The sequence below is a fragment of the Enhydra lutris genome, unplaced genomic scaffold (assembly GCF_002288905.1).
Source record: "Enhydra lutris kenyoni isolate GAN:26980312 unplaced genomic scaffold, ASM228890v2 scaffoldscaffold56, whole genome shotgun sequence".
NCBI classification, from domain to species: domain Eukaryota; kingdom Metazoa; phylum Chordata; class Mammalia; order Carnivora; family Mustelidae; genus Enhydra; species Enhydra lutris.
Genome location: NW_019154140.1, coordinates 8,150,230 through 8,169,655, shown reverse-complemented (window position 1 = coordinate 8,169,655; position 19,426 = coordinate 8,150,230). Strand labels below are relative to the sequence as shown.

At 60.6% G+C, this 19,426-nt stretch overlaps 1 protein-coding gene across 1 annotated transcript; it reads right to left on the bottom strand.

The window, feature by feature from the left end:
- Positions 1-94: 94 nt before the first annotated feature.
- Positions 95-16,576, bottom strand: LOC111157912 (potassium voltage-gated channel subfamily H member 3). Its single transcript, XM_022519638.1, has 15 exons — positions 16,501-16,576; positions 14,833-15,066; positions 14,226-14,360; positions 13,299-13,432; positions 12,618-12,861; positions 12,064-12,221; positions 11,769-11,976; positions 7,686-7,967; positions 7,232-7,431; positions 6,538-6,787; positions 3,031-3,248; positions 2,001-2,332; positions 1,509-1,615; positions 804-880; positions 95-691 (listed from the first exon to the last, which is right to left on the bottom strand). The coding sequence occupies exons 1-15, from the start codon at positions 16,574-16,576 to the stop codon at positions 95-97; spliced, it is 3,252 nt and encodes a 1,083-aa protein (XP_022375346.1).
- Between the last annotated feature and the right edge of the window lie 2,850 nt (positions 16,577-19,426).

Below are 19,426 nucleotides of genomic sequence, written 5' to 3'. Positions count from 1 at the left end.
GTCCAGGGGTGGCTGCCACCCTCCCTCCGCCCCGAGGCCAGGCAGGGCAGCAGATGACAGCATGTCTGGCAACACTGAGTTCCTGGGCCAGCAGTCAGACCCCTGTGCCCTCTTCTTGGGTCCACTGGACTGTGCCAGAGCCATGACAGCCGATAAGCACCATCTCTAGGCTATGGGGTTCCCAAGGCAAGGCCAGGCCCCCGGACCCTGGTGGGGGCTCTCCAGTGCTAGCAGCCTCGGCCTGGTGCGTGGGCTCTGGGGGCCCAGTCCTAGCCCCTTCCTCAGCAGGTGGGGAGCCAGGGGTGCTAGGCTCGGGGCAGAGTTCTCCTGAGCCCGGGGGCTCTGAGTCAGAGGTGGAGGTCCAGAAAGCTGTGGCCCGAGGCCAAGGGGAGCTCTGAGATGCCGGGGGGCCCCAGGGCCAGGGGGCCACGAGGGGCGGGGGCCCTGGGCGAGGGTGAGGCCACGTCCCACTCAAGACAGAGCCAGCTGGGGGCTGCAGGCAGTAGGAGGATGTCCCGGTGTCCACACACAGAGGCTGCAAGAGCCCAGAGGCGCTGGACAGGCATGGCCCCTCTCCCGACGCCCGAGGGCAAGGGCCCTCCCCATGGGGTGCCAGGACCTGCTGCACAGCCTGGCGAAGGGACTGCAGGCCCTCCCGCATCTGCAGCACCTGCTCAGACAGCTCTGTCACCTTTGGGGGTTGAGGGAGGAGGAAAGCACATACAGTTAAAGGAGATTGGCCCTCGCACAGCCTGCAGTGCCCACCCCTCTCCCCTCCCGCCTCCAGCTCGCCCCTCACCCACCGCCTGCCGCAGCTTATCCAGCGTGTCTGTGTTCCTTGCCTCACTGGGTCCGAGGGGGACAGTGAGCAGGCCATTCTCTGCAAACAGGAGGACGGAGTTACCAGCTGGCGCTGGGAGGAGGAGGTATGGGGTCCAGGCCTTGGCCCCAGTTAGCACAGACTGCATTGGCCTGGCAGGACTGGCCTGGCCTTCCAGCCTCGCCCCAGTTGGGGAATTCTGCCTAAACTGCCAGGGGACGCAGGGCGTGCTGCCCTGCGCTTTCCCCAACAGGAAGCTGCTCTTGGTGCCTGTCCAGCCACGCGACCACGCTGGGGAGCTCATTCCCTGGTCCACCGTCAGGGCTGCAGAGCCTAGCTGGGGGCACTTACACAACCCTGCTTCCCCCATAGCCCTCTGTCCTCCCCAGGGTCCCAGCCGCAGCATCTGATTCAACACACACATCCACCGGATTACAGGCTGGAAGCTGGGCAAGAACCAAGATCCCGCTGCCGGAGAGCCAACTGCAGGGATCCAAATGCCATCTCCGGCCGCCTTCCAACAGCAAGGTGCTGGTCTTCACCCCCAAACTGCCCCTGCCAACCATGTAGATTGAGAAGGGCAAGAGGGCAAGAAGTCTGGACCCTGCTGCCTTCTCAGAGGTTCACAGGGCCAAGAGGCAGCCCTGCCGACCTCCCCCTGCCCACTCTGGGACCCGGTCTCCAGTACCTGGCCCCGGGGAGGGGCTGCTGCTGCACTCTGGACCCGACTGCCCCACACGGAAGGAGAACTTGGGCTGGTCAGAGCCACAGCCGTCCTCAATGCCATCTACCACCCTGCGGACACAGGGGCCAGGGCAACAGATCAGTCCACAGGCAGCCACTGCAGGGCCCAGCGGCCACACACGCATGCTGCAGGAGCCTGGCACTCAGGGCCTGGGACAGGTAACACAGGTAGGCCCTTTCCCTAGGGGCTTGCAGTGTCACTAGGGATCTAAACTTGAGCAACATGACATAGCAGGAACTCTAGGCAGTGAATGGCCAGGCACCAAATGGTGGGGTGAGGGGCCACAGGAAGGTGGGGCCCAAGACGGTTTCCTGGAGGAGGCAGGGAAGGGTTAGGATGGAAGGATGGGCACCTGAGGGCGGAATGTGTCCTGCCAGGGCCCCAGCCCCATCCCCACCATCTCTGCCAGAGTACATCGGCCCAGGGTCTGCTTACCTGGGGCTCAGATCCGGGGGCATGTTCCATGGCACAGAGGGCAGCTGCAGACCCTCTAAGCTTCGAGGGTGGACAGAGGGGCCAACCTCAGCCTGCGAAGCCCCTGCCCTGCCCGGCCGTCCTCTGCCCCGCAGCCTGGGCCGGGGGGCTGTTCGACGCGGGGACAGCAGCTTAGCCGCTGAGGAGGAGGAAGTGCAGCCGGGGGACAGCAAGGGGCTGGAAGGCTCATCAGCTGGGGCTGGGGAGGCTGCGGGGCCCTGTTCCCCGTCCGTCTCTTTCTCCTCCAGCGTGGACATAAGGGTGTTGTCGCCACTCAGGGAGCTGGTGTCCGCCTGCGGATTGTGGGGGACAGGGAAGCGGTATGTATAGCCCCTCCTGTGCCCCCCTCACCTGCCCCACCCCAACCTCATCTCTCTATAAGGAACCATCTTTGTTAAGCTGGATGCCTGCTATCTCCCACCCTCAGAGGAAGAGTCTCAGGTGTGTATGTGTGTTGGGGGGGCGGACAGCTTTTCTGCCACCACGAAGCCACTGAGCCCTGAAGGAATTTGCTGTCCAGCCGAGTGTGGATACACCACCCATCAACTCAGTCCCTTAGGCTCACCAACCTATCTAGGAGAACACCGTGCTAAAGACAGGTTTGGAATTAGTGGATAGAAGCCAGGAAAAATTCAAAGCCCCTCAGAGCAGTTCTTCCTCATGGGGAAGAAGCAGGGGAGCCACAGGGCTCTTCAGAGGCAGCCTGGAGGACTAGTGCCTGGCCCTACCCAGGCCTCCCATCCCTCATGTGTGGCCCTCAGTCTCCACCGCTGAAGACTTCACTGTGGACCAGGCCAGGCCATCTCAGACGGGCCAGGGAGAGCACAGCAGGGCTGGGAGCTAAAGGACAGTGTGGGTGTGAAGGGACAGGAGATGGGAGAGTGTAGACCCCCCCACACACACAAAGTGTAGGGTTGGTACACCAGGCCAGATGTCGCCGCCTCAGGCCCCTGGTGCCCCAGCCCCTCGCACACATTCCCAGCACCCTCACCTCTGCAGGGCCTCCACCGGCACCCAGGTTGTAGCTGAGCTCCCCTCGGAGGCCCCGGCTGAAGCGTGGGGCAAACTCGGGGTACAGTGCAAGGCTCTCGTGCAGCCCAGCCAGCTGTAGACACTGTAGGACGCAGTAGGTCAGCCCCTTTACATCAGCATTGGCCTTGACCACCTGCTCCCGCCGAGGCAGCTCGCAGCCAATCAGATCACCCTTCCCTGGGAAGTGGAAGCACAGGTCAGCGAGCCCTGCCCCTCAGCCTGCGGACAGGGGAGTCGAGCAGAGGCAGCTGAGCTTTCCCTGCGAGTTCAGTGGGGCCTTCCTTGAGAGCCAGCGGAGAGAGGAGCAGAGGGGCTCGGGCCCCAGCAGACCCATGCTGCCTGCCTCCGGCTCCTCAAACAGTGAAACGCACGGACACCTGGGGACTCAAGGCACATCTGGGATCAAAGCCACCATGCTGGACCCATTTGAATTTTAGCCCTGAGACAATTGGGCAGTCACCAGTTCTCGTGATAGCTCCGAAACCCTTACGAATGTTAAGCCAATCACTCCTAGGCCCCATCTCTACCTACGGAATACCTATAGGAGACCCCACAGTCTGACACTTCGAGCCTCACAGGTGATTCAGGTGGGGCTTGTCCAGGAACCTGGAGGTTAGGGCCCTGTGGGGCATAGTGATGTCCAGCAGCCACATGACTTCATCTCCCGGAGCCCTGATGCTTGCAGGACAGATTTTGTGTTGAACTGAGTCGTGGTGCTTTCTGGATCTTACCAGAAGGTGTCAATGGAGGGTTTTCCCACCAGCCAGCTGAGGCTGCCACCTGGCTGACAGCATTGTAAAATGGCATCAGAGTCTGCGTCCCAATCTCAGAGATGTTAAATTGTAGGGAAAAAATGTGCATCTTAGAATCAATGAACTAGGGTGTCTCCAATAAGGGACATGTGAAGATTCAACGAGTTCATGTAGGTAAAGTGCCTGACCCAGAGACGAGCAACCAAAGGTCATTTCCTTTCTCACCCTCTGGACTAGAGTCCCCTGTAGATGACTCCCAGCTGGTGTGCTGTGGGCACTGCAGCAGCACTCACCGCCCTCACGACACAGCTCAGTCCACAGTCAGAGTTCACAAGACTGGAAAGCCTTTCCTTACTGTCACGGATCACAACCACCAACCCCCACCCACCCCACCCTCACCCCCAGCCACGGGCTGCCTCCTGCCGCCAACATAACTGAGCTTAGCTGCCTCTTGTAAATGTTCGTGGACTTTTGCTCAGACTTAAGTGTAGAAGGCACTGCTGTTAGATCATATTTTCTTGGTTTGGGGCCATCCTTCTGGTTCCTTCTGAGAGCTGTTGGGATCTTAGTGTGCTCCTCTGATGAATGAGCTCTCTCTCCTCGTGTGTGTTATCTGGAAATAGGAGAAGTGTGTATTTTTGGTCTTCATCCAAAAGGTGAGACAGAATCGAAAAACATGACAGGACTGATGACAGAGCTCCATGCCACTGGTCTCAGACCAGAGCCTGCTCTCCAGGCTGGCCTCCTGGCTGGGACCTCTAGCTCAGCTCTCCAGCCCCCTCGGGTCTTCCTGGCATGGGCCCCCAGTCTGCCTCTCTTCTCTTGCCTCCTGCCCTGACAACCAACTGTGTGTACTTAGCTGTCAGTCCATACACAGAGGTCAGGGCCAAAGTAGACACTGCTCAAGGCACCATGAGCCTCGGCGGCCACAGCAGACAAAAAGCTGTCCGCCCCGCCCAAAGTTCAGATAAGGAGGCAGGTGGGGGTGGTCTGAAGGCACAGCAGGAAACCAGCGGGTGGGGAATCAGGCATTCACCAGGGTGTCCAGACCCATCAAGTCCACAGCTGAAAGTTCATCTGGAACATATGGACAGGGACAGGATGGATCCAAGGGGCAAAATCCTGGTGCCAGGTACACAGGCAGTGAGGCAAAGGCCTGGGGCGCAGGCGGTGGACACTCTCGAGGCTCTGTCTTCATAGTGAACAGGATTCTTCTGCAACCTGGAGCCTGGCATCCATGAAGAGCCACTCTTGCAGGACGAACGCCAGCTCCCAGTCTCACTGCTGCCTCAGCTCTGAGCTGAAAACCATCTGTTTAATAATCTGGTCGACAGTCTTGACCAGTCTGCGATTGTCAAAATCTGTTTGCCCTTCTGAATCTCTCCAGTTCTCCATCACTTCTTAAGGCCTGCCAGCCCTGCGTGAGTGGCCGCAATTCCACCTGCTCAGAGTCCTGGCATAAGAGGCATCTAGGTCCAGAAGCCAAAGTCACAAAAGACTCAAAGTGAAAGTTGGGACAGCCTCTGGCCTCTCTTACCTCCAAGACCCCCCCCTTGAGGGTATTTTTCCTGTCAGAAGATCACTCTCCTCAAGACAGAGGGGAGGGACACCCAGTAGCTACTGGGCGTCTGGTCTTAATTCTCCAGGTGAGTGACAAACTTCAGGCCCTCCAGGGCTCAGCCATCTCCACAGTGGGTCTCCGAGCCGTTGGCTGAGGATTCACCTCCGTTTCATCCCCCAGGCAAGGCCCTCCAGGACCCAAGCAGATCAGAGAGTTCCCACCTGCTGGGGCCACTGCTGGGAGCCCATGCAGCCCTGTCTCCCAAGCATTGCGCGTTCCTTTCTAGAGCCTTGAGTGTGCATCCTGCCACCCTGAAATCGTGCCCTTTCTTTGGGACACAGCTCTCCCTGGAGCAAAGCACCTAGAGCACAGTGAATGAAGCCTAAGGTTGATGGCCTAGGTTCTAACCCCTCCTGCCCATTCATGAACCTCTCCAAGCCTCCCACTCCTTCCACGCAAAACAGGCGCCACACCAGTGCCTCTGCTGTGGGCTTTGTGAGGTCTGTGTGTGCGGAAGCACCCAAGGGCCAGCTCAGCTGTGAGACTTAGCATCAGCGCTGTTCGGATGTCCATTCCACAACTGCGACCTCTAATTCCTTGTCCAGGGACTTGACCCATCTCGGCCTCCTTTTGCCACGAAGGGAAGTACACAGGCAGAGCCTGAGCCCTGCTGTCATGCATTGGAGCCCTGGGCCTGCTCTGTGACAGGCCCTCTGGCCTGAGCTGGTGCACGGGCCAACAGGAGAGCGCTCACGGCCCCCTCGCAGTCCGGCACTCTCACCAGCGCTGCCGTCCCCCTTGACAGGGAAAGGGGAAATGCTGATCCCACAACCCCTCCTCAGCTACCGACTGCTCCCGCACTCAGGGAGCCTTGCACACCTGCAGGCTAGTTTCCTCCTCCTTGTGTTGCCACCTGGTGGTCGCTGGGCCTGCTACTCGCTCTGCCCGGGACTCCAGGGCTCCGGGGCTCCGAGGCTCCTCCCGACCCCATCCCTGCTGTCCCTCGCGCCGTTCCTCGGGTGGCCTTGCCTGCGTCCTCTCTCCTTGTTTCTGCTGAGGGGGCCCCCGGGCCCACCCACCTCCCACAAAGGACTGCTTCCCCTCCTACCCGTACACACCACAAAGGACTGCTTCCCCTCCTACCCGTACACACCTAGGATTGCCAGCACAGTGCCACCCTTGAGCACCTCCATGGAGCCGGAGCAGACGAAGTAGAGGGCCTGGAGAGCGTCCCCTTGGTGGATGAGGTACTCGCCAGGCGTGCAGAAGGCAGGCCGCAGGGCCAGGGACAGTGCTCGCAGGCAGCCGCGGCTCGCCGCCTCAAACAGGGGCAGCTGCAGAACCTCCTTGTGCAGGTGCATGGCGATGTCTGCCCGGAGCTCGTCGGGGAGGCTCTGCAGCAGCTGGGGGGTAGGGGATGTGGGGAGGTCAGTGGTGGCAGAATGGATGGCAGCCTCCAGCCAGCCCCTCTCCATCCCCGCAGGCCCTGGGAGCGAGGCGGAGGCGCGGGAGGGACCTGAGGCTTCACAAAGGGGACAATCAGTGAGGGGGACCATCTCTGCCTTCCTCCCAATCATTTCAACCCGAGGCCAGCAGCTCCGCTTTCCTCCTGCAGGCCCCCAGCTGGAGGTCCGTGAGCAGGGCCTGCGGGCCTAACAAGGGTGCAGAAAGGCCTCCAAGTCTTCTTGAGCGCCCTCCGCCCCAGACTATGGTCCCCCCAGTGGAGCATGGAAGCCAGGATTCCGCATTCCTTGCCCCCCAGCCCGCTGCTGGGGGTTTGAGGCCGAGCACGCACTCCTCGAGGGAGCGAAGTCCGGAAGGGCCCGCCCTGAGACCCGCGCGCGCACCTCGGTGGTGTCGATGCCGTTGTTCACCGCCCAGGTGGCCTGGAAGTACTCGAGCATGCGCTGCTTGAGAGGCTTGGGGATGCGGTGGATGCGGATGTAGTCGCGCAGGTCACGGGTGCGGCTGTGGTACAGAAAGCGGCGGGCGTACATGCGCTGGATGATGGCCGTCACGTTCCCAAACACCACCGCGTGCATCAGGGCTGGGGAGGGCGGCGAGACGGGGTCACTCCGGGCCGGCCTGATGCCGCGCTGGGCGCATGGGTCCTCTGTCCCCGCCCCCACAGGCGCCTGGGCCGGGCACTGAGTCCTGCAGCCATGTGGGCTCCCCTGGCCCTAGTTCTGTGTTCCTCCGGCCACGTCCCCCAAAGCACAAGAAACTGTAGGAAGGACTTCGGGCCCCTGGGGCAGGCGGGGAGCCAGGCCTGCCTGGGGCCAGGAGGGGAGCAGGCCTCACCGCCAATGAGCATGGTGCAGATGGAGAAGATCTTCTCCGTGTCCGTGTTGGCGGACACGTTGCCAAAGCCCACGCTGGTTAGGCTGCTGAGCGCGAAGTAGAGGGAGGTGATGTAGGCGCTTCGCAGAGAGGGGCCGCCCAGGAGCTCCAATCCGGTCCCATTGGCCTCCCCACTGACGCTGCTACAGTTGTCACTGCGGCCCGAGCTGTTCCCCGCAGCTGGGCTCTGGCCCACCAGATAGTAGGGCGTCTCCAGGCGGCGGGCCAGCTCCTGCAGCCAGCCTGGGGGCAGGGATGGGCGCACCTAAGCAGGGGGCGCAAGGCCTACGCTGCAGGCCCAGGTGTGCCCACTGTTGCCCCCTCCCACCACCGTGAGGGGACACGTGGATGCGGATCCACCCCCCAGGTTCCTCTGCTACTTGCCTCCCCTGCCGTCCAGCACAACCCAGTCTACACCGCCCACCCCACCAAAACAAGCACGGGAGGACGAGGTTATCCTCTCCCCAGCTGGGGTCTGGTGGTGCCAAGCAAGGAGCACCAGCCCCTCTTCCCTGTGGCTGGCACGACTCCCAGGAAGCAGGACCAGCTGGAGGCTGCCTCCTCTACCCTATATCCCAGACTCCTCTTGCTCTCTCTCAGCTCACCTGCTCTGAAAGCCGCTTCACCCTCACCTATCCTCACAACCACACAGACCACGCAGCCCCACGTATGCGTTCTCAGGCATGCTGACGTAGACGCGTGCATACGCACTATTAAGGCCACAGACAGGCTCCGCCAGACAAGAGGATGAGGACACACACGTGTGAGCACACTCACAGGTGCACAGCCACAGCCACTCACACGGAAAAAGCCTGAGCGCACTTGGGAGACAAGGGCACAGGGGCTGGCACTCGGACACCTGGGTAGGAGAGGCGACCACAAGCACACAGGTGATCACACTCAAAGGCCACAGGAAGGCAGGCCCCTGGACATACACTGAGGCTCTTGAGCGCATGTGCGAACACGGACCAGCCTGGGACACCGGCAGAAGCTGGACTCAGCTCCAGTCTCCATCAACCCCATGTTCTCTGTCTGGTCTAGGCAGGAAGTAGGGCTGTGTACTGGGTCTCTCAGGAGCTTTGGCTACTCCAAGTGACTCGGGAGCCTAGCTGGAAGGTGGGAGTTGTCGGGTATTGGGCGGGGATTCCTGGGGTCCACGGGGGCTTCAGGGGTCCTGGCAGAGCTGGGAGTCAGAGGAGCAAGGGAGGGAGGGCAGATCTAGAGCAGAGACACGGAGGGCAAGTGCAGAGGCTGAGGCTGCCTCTCTGTATGCACTCAGCCCCTCCCTCCTGGCCATACCCAGCCTCCCTGAACCACACTCTCCCTAACCCCTTACACACGCTGCTCCCCGAGATTGCCAACCACCCCCTTGCTGGGAGCCGTTCATTCAGCAGTCACACAGACATGGGCCTCCTGCACAACACCAGCGTGCCACATGATGGGGCTCAAGCCAACACGCTGTGGGTTAGGGCCAGAGGCTTTCCTGAAAGAGGGGATATTGGTGCTTGGTCTCAGAGGATGGGTAGTATTTTGAATCAAAGAAGCTAAGAGAGAGCGCCGAATCCTAACCACTAGACCACCAGGGATCAAAGAAGCTGAGAGAAGGTTGTTCCTGATCTAGGGAAAGGCCATAGTGGGTCAACCCTAGAGATGGAGACAAGTGCGAGCAAATAGCTAGAAATTAGCTGGAATTAGCTAGAACGTGGGGTCCGCACTAGGGGTGTCAAATTCTTGCCTAAGGAATTTGGGAAGATATGTTAAGGCCTGAGCCAAGGTGAGGACTCGCCCTCCTGCTCAAAACTCCTCAGCTGCTATTCAGTTGGGCCTCTGACCTGAAGCCAGTTGTCAGGTAAGGAGGGTGGGGGGCAAGGGTGAGAAGCAGAAGGATGAGGGAAGGCGGCTGGGGGGCCTGTCCTCTGTTCTGGCTATGGGGCCCCGGCAGCTCCCGGAGCTGGTGATGTGGGCAGGCTGCTCTGAAGGCTGGTGGAGGAATGCCCTGAGTGATCTCCCTCAGTATTTCGCACCATCTTTTGAAAATCGGGCCCATTGCTACTGGGCTGATGGGAATCGGGGGAAGGGACTCTGTGTCCACACCATGCCCACAGGAGCCCCAGAACCAAGGCAGGGAAGCCAGAGAAGGTACCTCCCACCAGAGCTGGACCAGGAGGGGCGCCACTCCCCGCTCCAGACAGCCCTTTCGAGGCTGGGCTCTGGGAGGTCCCGGGTGTGGCTCTAACCCATCTGGGGAGTCCTTTCCCTGCGGAAAGGAGGAGCGGATGATGTGAAGGACTTGGAAACTCCCCTAATGTGAGCTAGAACCAGCCCACAATAGAATGAAATTACTTGAAAGCTTGGGGTCAAGGGTGCTAGATTTAACAGGCAAAACAGCCTGCCTCCCACTTGCCCGTGTTCTCCACGGTGGGATCCAAGCCCCTCCTGGAGCCAAAGATACTCTTCATGTCAGCTGAGCGCCCCCTGTCAGGATGTCAGAACAAAGGAGCCATTTGATGCATGACTCGGAGCATCTGGGTCCCGTGTAGGAGTGAACTGACCCAGGGATCGGGTGTCTGAGCCCACTTCGGGATCAGGGTTATCTACCTTCCAGCCCCTGACTGTGTTTGCTGGGTGGCCGTCTGACCCCCGGAGCTGCCTGCACCACAGCCTCCCTCTGGGAAGGGCAGGTGCCAAGGAGCCAAAACTGCCTGGAGTATCCCGGTTCCATGTGCTCGGCAACTAGAGCTTCGGGGAATACCCGCGTGGGCCTCTGGGCCACGCACCAGTCTCCACGGGTTTGGCAGGGGAGAGAGGGTTTGCAGGAGCCTCCTCGTCCCTGGGAACCGATCAGAGCACGTTTCTAAGGCCCACCTGCCCTCCTGCTGATCCCACCAAGGAGCAGATGGCCAGGCCAGGTGAGCTGCTGGCCTGTTGCCCACTGACTAGAACAGGCACTACAGGCCAGTTCCTGGGAAGCCACCAGGAGGCTGGAGGGCATGGGAGGAAGGAGGTGTGTTAGGTTTGGGGGCCTCAGGGTATGAAGAATTAGAACAGGTGGGCACGAAATGGTTTGGAATTAGGGGAAGGAGAGAAGCTGAGATGGTGTTGTGGCACCCGTGGGATCACACAGCACGAGGTGAGGGGAAGAGACAGGCCAGCACGAAGGAGGCTGGTGAGGGCCGTGTTGCTCAGGGCGGAGAGGGAGAGCGGTTCAAAGGAGTGTGGTCAGCAGGGTTGGGTGCCACGGGACACCAAGGAGATTTGGCCCCAGAAGGTCCCCGTGACCTGCCAGCTGTCATTCTGGGTGGAGAGTTGGGGGTGGGAGCCTTGCTGGCAGAAGTGAAGATGTGAGTGGGAGGCGAAGAGGGGGAGGAGTGGAAGTGGAGGTGAAGTGAAGGAGAGTGAAGGCACCCGCGGGGCGCAGAGAAAGGCTGCATTTTAGGCCCGGGGGAGGGAGAAGCCACAGCTGAGAGAGCAGGGCCTAGAGATAACTGGAGTGGGGAAGGGCTCGGCAGGCCAAGTGCTTGGGGAGATTTCGAGAGGGCGGTGGGAGGGCACCAGGCCTCAGAGGTACCCAGGAGGGCAGCGGCTCCCTGCATGGCTTCTCCTGAGAGGGGTGCGGTTCTCGGCTGGGCAAGGGCCTGGAGAAGGTGACAAAAGCTAAGGCCACAAGGAGGTCGTGACGGGTGAAGAGGATTCCCCTGGGCAGCCCATGGAGCTCTCACAGCTGTGCCCGACTGCTAAAGAGCAGGCCTGCCTCAGAGTGGTGGCTCTGTCACACTCCTCCATGCACACACACATGCCAGCACCCGCATTCTCCTCGCACACACACACGCACCTGCCCGAACCCCCCAAATACCCTTGCCGAGGCCGACTTGCACGCACATCCCTGACTCCTCGTATCAGCTCAGAAACACACACCGGGCGGGACTCCTGTTTCCCTGATACACACACACACACACACACACACACACACACACACACACGTAGACACGCTCCTCTGGCACACACAGGGACAACTCGCCCCCGCCCTCCAGGAGCCTCCAGTACCAATCTCTGGCAGCTCTGAGGCACTGCTCTCGATCTCCCGCTGGCCGATGTAGAACCAGATGCAGGCCACCCAGTGGGCGAGCAGAGCGAACACGGCCATGAGCAGGGTGAGCACCACGGCGCTGTACTGGGAGTAGCGGTCTAGCCGCGGGAGCAGCCGCAGCAGCCGCAGCAGCCGCACGGTCTTCAGCAGGTGGGCCCCAAAGTACTGGGGGATGGGGAGAGACAGGGAGGTCATCCTGGGCCCAGGCCTACCCACCCGGCCCCAAAGCCCACCCAGCCCGGCTGCACTGACCACATTGACCTTGAAGGCATGTAACAGGTCGAAGGGCAGCGCAGCGATGACATCCAGCAGGAACCAGGTGGTGACGTAGTGGAGGCAGATGGACTTTGGGGCAAACACCACCTGGCCCGACTTGGACACGAACGTGGTACGGAAGTTCAGCACGATGTCTGCAGGAAGTCCGGGTGGGACTCAGCACCGGGTACAGGAGGACACCCTGCTTCCTGGGCTCCTGCTTCCTGGGCTCCTGCTCAGTATCTGACAGTGGCCTGGGCCCCCGACCATCTTACTTCGCACAGAACTCTAAAGGGTGGACACTGTTGTGCATCTTTGATGGAGGGAAAAACTGAGGCGCGGAGAGGCAATGATTGGCTCAGGGTCCCATAACCCATTAGCAGTAGAGACATGTTTGGAACCTAGGTTTGCTTTCAAAGCCCACAGGTCACAAACAGGGGGGTGGCATGGGGGACATTTGTCAGCAGGCACGGAAGCCACGCAGACTCTCCCCATCAGACCCTGAGGGGTGCCCAGCACAGGGTAGGGTGGGAGGCACGGGGCACACGTACCAAGAATGAAGAGGACCTCCACGGCCAGATCACAGATGCTGGGGGCACTGCGGGCGGCGCTGGGCTCCCGGGCTGTGCTCACACACACGCTGTAGGGCACGGTGACAGCCACGTAGAGGGTCGCAAGCAGGATGAAGCCGTCCCAAGTGGCCCTCAGTGCCCCACAGTGCAGCAGGATGAAAGGCGACTTTCGGATGGCGGCTACTTTGTACTCGGGCAAGTTTGGCTTCTCCCCGAATACCCCCTGAGTGCAGCAGGGCAGGTCAGGCCAGAAGGACAGGAAATTGGCAGAGGCTGAGTTTGGATGGGGTGTGGGGCAGGCATCCACCTCCTTTCTCTCCCTGCATACTCAAAGCTACCCCGACACAGGCATTAGAGTCCCCATGTTACAGATCAGAACACTGAGGATCGGAGAGGCCACTGACTTAGCTGAGGTCACACCACTGCTTGGGGGAGGAGCCAATATTCATCTTGGCCCTGAGGAGCCAGGACCAAGATTGTATCTTTGATGAATCAGATATCTGACATTCCTTCCCTCCCTCTGTCCCTACCCCCAAAGTGCTGTTGGGGCCTGGGTCGTCCCCTGGACATCCTCTCTCTGGTGGGCTTAGTTCCTCTCCTCCATCTCCTCAGCTTGCCCCTACCCTGCCCCCCAAACACACACCCTTGTGCACAATCCACCTTATTGAGCTTGTGCTTGCCCTTGGGCTGTTTCTGCAGGTGCCCGGACAGGTGGTAGAGCACAGCGCGGCTCCGCCGCCGGTTGGCATTGAAGCCTTTGGCTCCTCCCCGGCCATATCGGCGCCGACCACCACCTGCAAAAGAGGGATCCATGAGGCTGATGGGGGGAGTGCCTGCACACCCCAGCCAGGGTCTTGGGTGTAGGACACCAGTTGCTGGCCCATGAGCTGGACTGACTCAGGGACCAGTTAGTCTGTTTAGAGCTGGGGGGCTCCAGCTTCCTCATCTCTGGGGGCACTTGCCAGTGCCAGCAATGGGCAGTCCTGTGGGTGCTTCTAGACACGCCTCCCCATGCCTGCTTCCAGCAGAAGGAGGTCTGGATCAAGCAACAGGCAGGAGAGGATCTCCATAGGGAAAGGCCTGAGAAAGGAGTATGGAGGTGCTTCCCAGGGCTGGGTCGGGGGAGTGGGGAATGGACAGTACCCCCGGCATCCCCAGGGGTAAAGCCAGCTTCTGATGACAGCTTTCTGAGCTGGTCAAAGGCCTCCACCAGCTCTTGGGCTCCCAGGCAGGTCAGTGGGAGGGAGAGGAACCAGGTGGGTCTGCGCTCAGCCTCACTAATTGGTCAGGAAATGGTACTTCACCGGCACTAGGGGAGTCTGCTTGCTTTCAGTTTCTTAGTAAAGTGGACTTTAAAACTCCAACTTTGTCTCAAGGTGTCTGTTTGGAAACAAGCTTTCCATACCTGGGCATGTGGAAATGAGAGCAGCACAGGCCTCTCACCCAGCAAAGAAGGAGTTAATGAATGCAAGAGGGTGGGGGGGACCCATGAGTGCAAGCTGGGTGCGAAGGCCCCTGCCCAGGCCTGAGGTAACCAATACACCAGCCAGCTGTGGCCACTAAATCAGCAGCCCCACAGGCACCCACCTCTCTCCTTCCAGTTGTCAGGGCCCCCTCGGTTCTTGGTGTCGCTGATATCCTTGTGAGAGACCAGGAAGAGGGCCACCTCCCCTTTCTCATTCTTTATGGGTATCACATCCAGGAGACACCAGAATGGGAGCCCTGGGCACAAAGACAGACTCAGCCCAGCTCCTATTTGCCACCTTGCCCAAGGTGACAGAGGTCCTACTGCCAGCCCTGGCCAAGACACAGGCAGGATCAGGGCTTTCCTGGGAGGGGAGGGGCAGCCTGGCTCCATTCAGGACAGGGCTTGACGGACAGGGTCAGGGAAGGCAAGGGAGAGCAGAGATGGCCATTAGACATGTGTGCTCATAGGTCTGTCCTGCTGAGACGGGGACATTTTTCTGCTCGGGTGAAAAACCGAAGATCGGAAATTGAGTAGAGGCTGAGGTGAGGACAGAAGAGAGAAGCCAGGGGCTGTGGATGGGGTGGAGAAGGAAGTGGGTAAGTGGGAAGATGGGGTGAGATGGGGAGATGGAGATGATGGGGATGGAACACTGGGACAGTAGATGGAGTGGGTGCCAGGCTAGGTGAGACCTCCAGAGTGAGGCGGGCTGGCCAGGCGGCCCCTCACCGCTCTTCCGGTACAGGATCAGCTCAGCCTTGAACTCCTTGTGCTCATCCAGGGCCTTGCGGATCTGTTGGCGGACAAGCTCACTGGTGTCTGGCCCATAGAGGAAGGAGCAGGCGCAGCCCCGCTGCATGACCTCGGCCCGGGAGAAACCCGTGAGGTCGCAGAAGCCATCAGAGCAGTAGACCACGGGGAAGAGCCCCGTCACCTGGGCGTTGCCCAGCACGAAGTTACTGTCTGCAAGAGAGCACCTCTCAGAGGAAGCACGGGGTGAAGGGGCCCAGGGTCTGCCAACCCCCTTTCCTAAATGCCTGCAACCAAAGGGTGGGGGTCACGAAGCCCAAGACCTGTGTGTGTGTGTGCGTGTGTGTGTGTCCAGGGGTTAGGGCAGGCGCTGTTTATAAACAGGAGTCAGTGTGTCACTTATGGACAGAGACCACTCCTAGCAGTGGAATCAACACATGTGAACACGGTGTTGGTGAATGCAGCCCTGTGTGGGAACTGTGTCCTCTGCAGCTTGGGGTAAGGCTAGGGTTGGGGATGCCCAAGGGGGCACTGCATAACCAGCTCTAGGCAGCCTCAGCCCTACTCCTACCTCTGCCAGGTTCACTCACCAGCTAGGTGCCCAGGGTGGCTATGGGGCTCCTCTCACAGGGGACTCACCTGGATGGGAGGCAGTCCAGGCCACCACCCATTCTGCTCTCCCTGTGTGAGCCCCAGCTGCTGGACCTGGCTCAGGAATTAGTGAGTGTGATCGAGAATGGGGGTGTAAGGATGGTAGCTGAACAGCACAGCCTGGAGCCAGGAACGTATTGGGGAGTGGGGGGCACTGAATCAGCAGGCTGCTGGAGCCAAGCGCAGGGCAAAGCAGATGGAGAAGCCAGTGTGTGTGTGTGTGCGCGCGCACTCATGCGCGCGTGTGTAGGGGGGTGCTCAGTGATGGTTTCCCACCCCCTATAAGGAACTGCAAGACCATGGAGGACGATAGGCAGAGAGCTGGTAAGCCCCACTGGGGGTGAGTGTGAAGGAGGAGAAGAAGGGAGGGGGTTTGCATCACTTTCCCTGTGTTCAGAGCCCTGGGAACCCAGGATCCAGAAGCTCGGGTCACCTACTGCAAACTTCCGCAGTCTTGGTGGGAGTATCCAAACCTAGCTTTTTGGGTCTAGAGGGGCTCTGCAGGTTTAGGCTGGGGAGTTTAGGCGGTGAGGTGAGCTTGGACTAACAGTGCGATCCCAATCCCACCTACTCTACCTCCTTTTGCAAACCTCTTTTTTAAATCGGGCTTTTGAACCCTCTGGGTTCCCTGAGCACCGCTCCTCTGCCTCACCCCGCACCGGCCACTTCCATGGTAGTAGGTAGGACAGCGCCAGACACAGGGATGGGGGGAGTTAGACTGACTAAGTCGGGGTGCGCGCCCTCGCCAACAAATGGCATCCTGGGCCCTAAACCCGGAGACTTTTGGCCGTTTTGCCCAACCTGGGCAGACTGCACCCTGAACCTTTGAGAAACGGCGTCTGGAAGGAGATGGTAGTCCAGGCTGAAAGCCGGGCGTTGGAGAGGGAAGGTGAGAACAGAGAGGGCGCCAAGCCGAGATGTCGGGGTGCGGGACCTGCGGAAACCCTGGCAGGAATCGGCTTCCCTGGGAGCCAGTGGGGCGGAGGTCAGACTCACGCGTGCCGTCGAAGCGCGTGGCGATGGTGTCCAGGAAGGTGTTCTGCGGCGCCAGGAGTCCCCGCATGGCCGGCATCTTAGGCGGCCGTAGCCGCCCGCCCCATCCCTCCGGGGCGCGGGGGGCTCAGCACCGGGGGAGGGCGCCCAGCTCGGCCGCCCCCCGCCGGGCCCCGCGCCCGCTAGCGCAGCCGTCGGAGGCCGAAGCCCACCCGGGGTTGGCAGGCCCGGCCAGCAGCCGGTGCGCGAGGGGGCGTCCCCGCCGTCGGGGCCCGGAGCATGGCGCGCGGCCTCCCGCGTCCTGGCGGCCCACGAATCCCGGGCCCCCGGCTCGGCGCCCGCTGCGCTCTCCGCACCTTTCGCTCAGGGCGGCGGCTGCGGCGGCAGCAGCGGCTCCCGTTTCGGCCGCGGGTCGGCTCCCGCTCGGGCTCCGTTCGGCGCCGGGTTCCCGCAGCTCCCTCCGTCTGTCGGGGAGAGGCGGCAGCCTTCCTCCCTCCGGCGCCCGCCGCCTGCACCGGGGTAACCATGGAGACGGGCACACCCAGGCAGGGCCGCCTCCTTAAAGGGACAGGCCTCCCGCCTAGGGATCCCCTCCCCTCGGGACCTCGGTGGGGGCAGGGGGAGGCGGCGGCCCCTCTATACCCCGCCGCGGCAGCCGCCTGAGCCGCCCCAAGCCGCCCCGCCCGCCCCTCGGAGGAGACCGGCGAGCGCCTGGTCCCGCTAGGGCTGAGTCAGCGCAGGGGAGAGGCGTCTTTCTCTGCAGCATGGGGGTTCGCACAGAGCCTCGCAGACTCTCCTCCCCCGGAGGGACCAGAGGAGAGCTCCGGCGGGGGGTGAGCGGCGGGGCTGGGGGTGTTTTAGAAGACGCTTTCCCCGAGGAAAAATGTACTGGGAAAGGGGACTGGGCATCTGGGCGGAGGTGGGGGAAGGCCGGGAGTTGGTGGAGGTCGCGGGCCCTAGAGGGACCCCGACTGTACAAGGAAAGTCTAAAAGGAGATGGGGAGGGTGGTGTCTAAACACAGCCTCTGGGCATCCAGGCCTTTCTCTGCCTCAATTTGACCCTCATCCCTGGGAGGTGCAGCTGCTGGCGGGAGCTGTCAGGAAACTGGAGGGTGGGTAGCCCTGGAAGTAAGGGTGAGAAGCTCTCGGCGAGTGCCTCCTGTGTGTGTGTGTGTGTGTGTGTGTGTGTGTGTGTGTGTGTGTGTGTGTGTGTAAAGGGTGTCCGAGGGAGGGGAGTAGCCCTAGGTCCTTCGTCCCGCCCCTATATTTCTATTATTTGTCGCCTTTGGCCCCTCAGGCTGCCCCAGAGTGTCAGGTTGCAAATTCAGCGGACGGGTAGGACGTCAGACCCTGGGAGAACTTCCTAACCCGGTGCGTGCAGGTCCTTGCGAGCGGGGAGGGAGTAGGACCCAGCCTCCGGGCGGCAGCACCATCTCCAGTCCCCGGGAACTGGTCTCTGCGCTGTCGGTGGCCGCAGGGACCCCCTCCCGTGAGGGGATGGGTGGGTGGGTGGGGGAGGGCCCGGGCGGCAGTCTGTAGCTTGTCTTCGCGCTGCCTCGGTCCCCCCAGGCTCGCTCTGCCAGCGCCGCTCCTCCTCCCTCCCACGATTTGCCAGCGAGCGCGGCTACCGCCCGCGCCCACAGGAGCCGCCAGGGCCAAAACAGCAATTTGTTCCCTGAGTGAAGCGGGAGGCCCAGCACCCCCACCACTCTGGGAGACATATCCACAGCCGCGGGCGTCGGAAAGAAAGGAGTGTCGCCTGCCCCACCCACCCCTCCATCAGCAACAAGGGCCAAAGCCCCAGACACCTGTATTTAAATGAGCTGGTGCTTTGGGAGAAAGGGGAGGAAGGGCCCTTCTCCGCAAGTCCTCTGAATCCTGGAATCCTGCTCCCAGGAAGAATGACCCCAGGGAACCTGCAGATAATGCTCCCCATGCCACCTCCACAAGCAAAGTCAGCCCTCCCCCAAACCCATGAACGTGCCCTTCACTCTACTCAAACATTCTGCTAGGAGAGGGTGCAGTTCAGCAGTCAGCTCCCTTGGAGACCAGACAAGACTGTGGTTGAAACCGTGCACTTGGTCTGACAATAGTCCTGCCACTTGCTGTCTGTGTGATTTTCCTTCTGGGACCCCATCTTTTCCTTCGTGAAATGGGGATGATAATACATGCTAACTACCCCAGAGGCTTGTCAGGAAGATTACATGAGCAAAGGAGTTAGAACAGCATGTGGCATTTGCATCATGTAAATGTTTGCCATCTGACTTTGAAATTCATAGGGTTCCTGGGAAACAAGCAAGGTAGATACTATTTACACTTCATTCACAAATGAAGAAACAGAGGCAGACAGAGTGGAAGAGAGAGAGAGAGAATGGGCAAGGGGGAGGGACTTGCTCAAGGTAATCACGTTGGCAATTGGCAGAACCAGGGTTCCAAGCCTGACAGCCCTCCCAGTCCAGAGTCGCCTCTCCCCTCCTCCCCACCCTCGGTCCACCCCCTAGCCCAGCCACTCAGCCATCTCCCACCAGGGGCCCAGAAAGCAGCTCAGGCTAGCTGTGTGGACACTCACAAGGACTGGTTACCCAGGACTGTGTAAGCAGATCCTGGTGACCCTCCTGTCACCCATTTAAACCCCAAGTGTTCAGATTTTCAGGCTTCCAGCTCATCAGCCTAGGCTGATTTGGGTTATTAAAGACACTGGTTTAGATATTAAGACAAACCCAAAGCAGGTATCTCGGGTCAGGGTGAGCAGGGGATAGATGGAATACAGGGTGCTGCAAAGAATTATAGTGTATGTTTCCGGAGCATTAACTTTGCGCCAAGCGGGAGGAGTGGGGCCGGGGACACTGCCCAAGTCCTTCAGTCTGACCTGATTTATGGTGCCCTTTTGGCCCAGAAGCAAGTAAGTGTTCAGGCATAGGGTCTCCCG

Excerpts from the sequence above, each read along its gene's own strand:
- LOC111157912 (XM_022519638.1), bottom strand. The coding sequence starts at position 16,576 with ATGCCGGCCATGCGGGGACTCCTGGCGCCGCAGAACACCTTCCTGGAC. Across the intron at positions 7,432-7,685 it reads CTGCACCATGCTCATTGGCG|CCCTGATGCACGCGGTGGTG; the intron begins GTGAGGCCTGCT and ends CGCCCTCCCCAG. Across the intron at positions 6,788-7,231 it reads ACGGCATCGACACCACCGAG|CTGCTGCAGAGCCTCCCCGA; the intron begins GTGCGCGCGCGG and ends CCTACCCCCCAG.